The 6372-nt window shown below is 46.1% G+C and overlaps 1 protein-coding gene across 1 annotated transcript; it reads left to right on the forward strand.

Annotated features, from left to right (window-relative positions):
• Positions 1–45: 45 nt before the first annotated feature.
• LOC123255218 (28S ribosomal protein S24, mitochondrial-like) lies at positions 46–2055 on the forward strand (the record flags this gene model as incomplete). Its single annotated transcript, XM_044684056.1, has 2 exons — positions 46–180; positions 494–2055. Coding segments are annotated over 2 exons (419 nt in total), but the record flags the coding sequence as incomplete, so codon positions are not given.
• Between the last annotated feature and the right edge of the window lie 4317 nt (positions 2056–6372).

The raw sequence follows: 6372 nt of genomic DNA on the forward strand, positions 1-6372 counted from the left end.
GGTGCTGGGGGAGGAGAAAGGAGGGAGGGTGGGGTTTGGCGCCAGGACTTGACCTCGACCCTCCCCAGAATCGAGCGGCCCGGGTCCGAGTGGGTAAGGGGGACAAGCCGGTGACCTACGAACAAGCCCACCCGCCGCATGACATCGCTCATCGCAAAGGCTGGCTATCCTTGCACACGAGTAAGTGACGGACCCCTCCCCCTTTAGCCTGCCGCTCTGGATGCCGCAGGGGGCGGGCAGGTATATCAGGCGCCCCCTCCGTGACTCCTCCAACCCTTTTTGGGGGAGAGGTCATCTTCTGGATGCCCTTGAAACGCCCGCGGAGACACCCCACCCACCCACCTGACTTTTCTGCTGAAAATTCCCCCAGAGTTTGCAGCGTTTTTCTCTCCAGAGAGAATTGTCCGCCTACTGCCTCCCACCGTGAACTAGGGGTTGGGGCGCATCTTACTCCAGCTGACATTTGGTGGCACCCAGGATCCTTTATCCCCAGGTAACCTGGATGGAGAGCAGGGGGCCGCCGACAGGACGGTGGAGGACGTCTTCATCCGAAAGTTTCTGTATGGCACCTTCCCGGGCTGTCTGGCAGACCAGGTGGTCCTGAAGCGTCGGGCCAACGAGCTGATCATCTGTGCAGTGATGCTGCAGCGCCTGCCCCCCACCAAGATGTACTTCCTAGTGGGTTACAGTGAGGCGCTGCTGTCAGCCTTCTACAAGTGCCCAGTGCGCCTCTACCTGCAGACGGTGCCCACAAAAAATGTCTACAAATACATTTAGGGCGCCCCCCCCACCATGCACTGCTGGATGGGGAGCGCCCCCAGCCTCAGGACTGTCTGGGGACCTTTGTCATTGCTGCCTCCGTGGCTCCCCCTGGGGCCTATGCCACAGGTGCTTAAGAGGAACAGTAGGGGTTGGTGATCTCTGTTACTGTGATTTCTTGTTAAATTAATGTTTATAACAAAGCTTGATTTCTGGTTTGTTTCTGTTCAAGGAGGCAGACTTGGCTCTTCTGTAGGAGTATGAATGAATGAATCAGGACTTAGTATGTTCTAAGCACTATGATAAAGAGAGAAAATTGAGACAGCCAGCTCCTCCAGTGGAAGATGGGGCAGGAACGCCTGTGGTCCAGTGGGAGCAGAGCTGGGACTCTTAGCCAGTGCTGGTGGCTCATATGGCAGTGCGGGGCAGGGTGGGGGGGTAGGAGTGCAAAGAGAAGGGCAGGTGGTGATGGTAAGGGTCAGGCACTGGAGTGCCCACCCCAAGGGCTGAGGATTGGCTGTGAACAATGGTTAACATAACATTTCCAAGGATGATAGGCTTTAGGTGTTACCCCTTTGAAGCCTCCATAAACAGCAAGCTGGGCATTATTTCCTATATTTAAAATTGGAAGAGATCATTCAAACCAGTCAGAGGAATAGTAGCTGAGCCCAGTTCCTCTTTTCCCCGAAATTACTAGCATTCTTTACACTATATTGAGCATCCTCTAACCCCTTAAAGCACTCCCTCTCTTTGTCTGCTCAGTCTGATTGCTTTGTCCCCTGTGTTTGGGCAGGCTGGGTAAGTGAAGGTGGGTTGGGGGAGGGCATGATTCCTTTCTGTGCCCCATTCTTACCAAATCAGAGACCTTTCCTTTAAATTGTCCATGATAGAGAATTGTGGGAAATTGAAGGAGATGGCATTTACTTTCCAACAGGATGGAAGTCACATCTACAATCATTCCTTGAATAGATCCTGAGTGTGGTCATTTCCTCTCTAGCCCAGTAGAAGGAGCCCCCTTCCTGAGTCAGGGGCTGAATTTAAATCCTGGCTCTGCCACTTAACTTGCTTGGGCAAATTGTTTCCCTTCTCTGGGTCTGTTTCCCTATCTACAAGATGAGGGAGTTGGTTAGATGACCTTATGGGTCCCTTTCAGCTCTCAATTTATGACAACAATCTTGAAAAAGTCAACTGATCATCTGTGAAAAGGGGATGATAACAATGCTCGAGTTATCTACTTAGAGTGAGTATGAATTTGAGATCTTTTAATAAACATGATTAATATCCTTTGCCCAGGAACTGGTGTGTGCTTTGCATTGTTTTTGTCTAATGTTCATATTTTTTAGCAATGAATCTCAGAGAAGGGGTTCATTCAAATCTAGGAACAACCCGTGGGGAACAATTAGCAGAAAAATCTGGAGTGTAGGAGTTAACCAACCTGCTTAGGGGTATCAGAAGCAGAATTCGAACCCAATTTTTCCTGCCACAAGGCCATTGTCCTCTCTATCATTCTGCCACTAATGTATGAAAGATCTCTTCAGAAGAGACAGAATGTGTTATTCGGAGGCAGGGCTTTGATATAGAGGACAGGGAGGTGATAGCAGTTGTCACCAAAATCCTGAAGAGGGAATCGGACTTTTCTCTGCCACCGAGATCACCTATAACTAGTTTTTCAAAATGAAATGAGCCCAGACTCCTGGGCTGGTCTCTTCGATGGCCTTTATGTACAGCTGAGCTGGCTGACCATGTTGGCAAAAGGGAGACCAAGAGAGCTAGGAGAGACTTTGTGACAGAGCCAGGGGGCCTGGCCCTGGAATGAATAGTCAGGGACTCACTTGTAGCCAAAAGAAAGGCCCAAGGCTTTCCTCAGTTGATGAAATTGTTTTTACCCAAATGTAAAGTGGGAGAATGGTGAAGTTTGCTTTATTGCATCTTTATCATAAGGAACCAGTATCCCTGACACTTCTTCCCTGCAGAGGGCAGCCTAGGCTAGGGCACAGTTTCAATAGCTACCCACATGGTAGGTCCTGGCTGATCATTTAGTCTGAAAATCAAAGACTTAGCAATGTAAGGAACCTTAAGGCTCAACCAAGCTCCTATTGCCCTGGGATACAATATGAATCCTTCTCTTTGCTGTTTCATGGTTACCAGCTGCTTTTACATTACTCTCCCTCAGGTATTCTCGTTTCCTGATCGATTGCCTCCTTTGCTGTTCCTCATGTATTAGGTGGCATCTGCCTGTGTGCCTTTGCATAGGCTGTCCCCATGCCCAAAATGCCCTTCCCTTCCTCACCTCAGTCTCTTGGAAACTGGCCTACTGCAAGGACAGGCTTCCCTCTACAGGATGGCTTTTCAGATTCTCTGAATCATTAGTGCCAACCACCAGAATCATTATATTTATATACGTCGGGTACATTTCCCACTTCCCAGAATTGGTAAGCTCCTTGAAGGCATGGACTGGCTGCTTTTCCTCTCTATCCCCAGGGCCTCATATTCAAGAACCTACAAAATAATAGTCAAATTGAATTGAATTCAGTTCCCTTATAGCTAAGGAAACCAAGGCCCAGTCATATAGCTCATGAATGCCAAAAGTGGGTTTCAAGCCCAAGTAGCTGGTGACTATAGATCCAACTCTTATACCATGTTGCCTCTGCCCACTAAAGGATGGGCATGGTGCCCACGAACTGGTAGCAGCAGCACTATGGAAACACAGAACCAGGAGGCTTTAAAGAGCTGTTTTGAGTTTTTCCTATAGTTGTGTCATTTCTGTTCTGGCAGAAGTTCAACCCTGGCATCTTGCTGTGTTTACCATCTCTTGGATTGGCTGGTATTTTCCTCTCCTCTGGTTGTAGGTTGACGTTCTTGTTCCTCCTCCTTTCTCCAGAATTTGTTTTTCTTGTCCTAGAATCTTAGAGCTAGAAGGGACCTATTAAAACTGGAAGAAAAAAAAATTTCTACCAACAATGGTTCCACTTCCTCATTATGCTTTCTTTGTAACCTGCTGCAATCTTGTTTCTATCACTACCACAAAACAAAACTATCCTCAAAAAGATCCCCGGGACTTCCTAATGGACACATCACAATAGCCCTTTTTTCAGGGTTTCTTCTCTTGGACCCTTCTGTTGCCTTCAACTCTGTTGGCCATCTTCTCCTGGAAATTTTCTTCCCTTGGCCTCTGAACCTTTCTTTCTCTTCCTATCTCTTTGTCCTTACCCTTTGTCTCCCAGACTAGCCTTTCTGATTCTTTATTTATTATTTCCCAAGATTCTGTCCTTGGGTTTCTTCTTTTTGTTTTCCCTCTTTGCAATCACATTCACTCTCATAGCTTTAGTTCTCCACAGATGATTCCTAAATCTGTCTCTTCAGCCCTGACCTGTGACCCAAGTTCCTGACCAACATCACAATTTTCCTTATAGCCTGATTAGCCTATAAGGACCCTTCCAGTTCCATGAGACATGCCTATGTGGATGTCCCAACTGTACCTCAAATTCAACATGTCTAAAACCAAGCTAAATTTATTTCTCCATAGATCTACTCCTAATCTTATCATTTCTGTCAGGAGTCCCACCATGCTCTCTCAAGACTCTCTTAAGTCTCCCAAGTTTGAATCCTCAAGATCCTATCTTGCACTCCCCCTTTTCTCGCCCATATTTCCAATTAATTACCCAATCCTGCCAATTCAACTTCCATAATAGTTCTGGCCTTCATCCAGGTGCCTGGAAAGAATATGTCATTCAAATGCTCTATGACTTCACTCATTCTCTCTGACACTTTTCTATCAAAACAGCCTTCACCAGACATCTCCTAGTGTGTTGTCTTCCCCTTTTAGAAAGCAGGCTTTTGGAAGACTAGGTCTTATTTGCTTTTTGTAATTCTATCCCAGGTACCTAACACATAGTAAGCATAATAATAAATGCTTTTTAAAAAAAAATCATTCACCCATTTTCCTTACCTTCAAGGCTTCACAATCCCCTCACTGCTCCTTCAGCTGCCAGATTTACTCATCTTTATAGCAGATACAGTGCTGGGTGGGCCTGGAGCCAGGAAGACTCATCTTCCTAAGTTCAAATCCAGCCTCAAAACACTTACTAGCAGTATAACCCTGCACAAGTCATTTTGCCCTGTTTGCCTCAGTTTTCTCATCTGTAAAATGAACTGGAGAAGGAAATGGAGAACCACTCCAGTTTCTCTGCTAAGAAAACTCCAAATGGGGTCATAAAAAATGGGACGTGGCTGAAACAACAGAACAACAAAGTTAAAATTCCTTTACTTCCAATTTGAAACCCTTCCCAAGCTGGCTTCACCCTACTTTCCCCAACCTTGTTTTATACCACTTCCTTCCATATTGCCTACATCGTGGCCTAACAAGAAATCATGCTATCTCCTAGACATTTACACCTGGATGCCTATGCTGATTCCTATCTCTAAAATCACTTGCTCCCCACACAGATCTGTGGAATTCCCAGCCAACTGTAGCTTCCTGGAGGAAGCCTTTTGCTTTTGCTGACCTTTCTCCTCCTAAAGCTGCTCATACCCTATTTTTGTGTATTTTTCTTAAAACATTTATGATGAATTAATTGGTTTTATGGTGCATAAGTACATGCGATACTTAATATGGGACTCCTCTCTCTTCTTTGTCTCTCTCTGACTGTCTTTGTCTCTGTCTCTTTCTTTCTCAACAGGGTTTTCTCTCAAACGTGTTTCTTTCCCACCACCCAGCAGAGGGTTCTGGCTAAAGTAGGGATAATTAGTTTCTTATTTTAATTGAATCTAGTTCAAGCCAGTCCTTCATTTTGCCAGGGAGAAACCTTAAATCTTAGAGAAGTTGTGAGCTGCCCAAAGAGGACCCAGGGCCCCTTATCAGTAGTATCTCATCTCTTAGTGATTTGGTTCTTTTACACCCTGTGGACATTGAGTAGTTAGCATCCACCATTTTAGAAGATGTGGGCATGAGCTGTATCAGCTGGAAGCACTATATCGGGATTCAGAAAACCTGAGTTCACAACTCAATTCTGCTGTTTCCTCTGTGACTTCGGCTAAGGTATTTAACCTCACTAGCCTCAGTTTCCTCATCTGTAAAAGGAAGGAATTGTGTACTAGATCATCCCCAAAGCCCCTTCTAGTTCTAAATCCTAAGATTTTTAAAAGACAAAGAAACTCAAAACTGGATTTATAGGCCTGCCTTCCAATTGCCAAATTGTCCCGATTGCCTCATTTCCTTCCTCAGCCTCTGCCTGCGACCCTGTGGGGGAGGGCAACTACCCCCAGGAGACAGGGCCCTCCTTTTCCTTTGAGTGAGTCACAGGCTCTGGACAGGCCCGTGGGCAGCTTGGCTCTGGGACTGGGCCCTCCCTTCCTCCTGTTTTTTTCCAATGATCAGTCCCAGAGCTTGCTTCCAGTTTTTTCTCTTTATTCCTCATTTGCCTCCCTCCTATGGCCAAAGAATAAAATGTACTTGGTTTTCCTTTGCTTTAAAAGTGAGGTCCTTGTGGGAAGTCTGCCAGGAGACTCATCTCATGAATTCACTGCATGTTCCCCAGCTTATAGACTCCATACTTCTCTCTCTCTGTCTCTCTCTCTGTCTCTCTCTCTGTCTCTCTCTCTGTCTCTCTCTCT

The sequence above is a fragment of the Gracilinanus agilis genome, unplaced genomic scaffold, assembly GCF_016433145.1.
Source record: "Gracilinanus agilis isolate LMUSP501 unplaced genomic scaffold, AgileGrace unplaced_scaffold41299, whole genome shotgun sequence".
Taxonomy (NCBI): Eukaryota; Metazoa; Chordata; class Mammalia; order Didelphimorphia; family Didelphidae; genus Gracilinanus; species Gracilinanus agilis.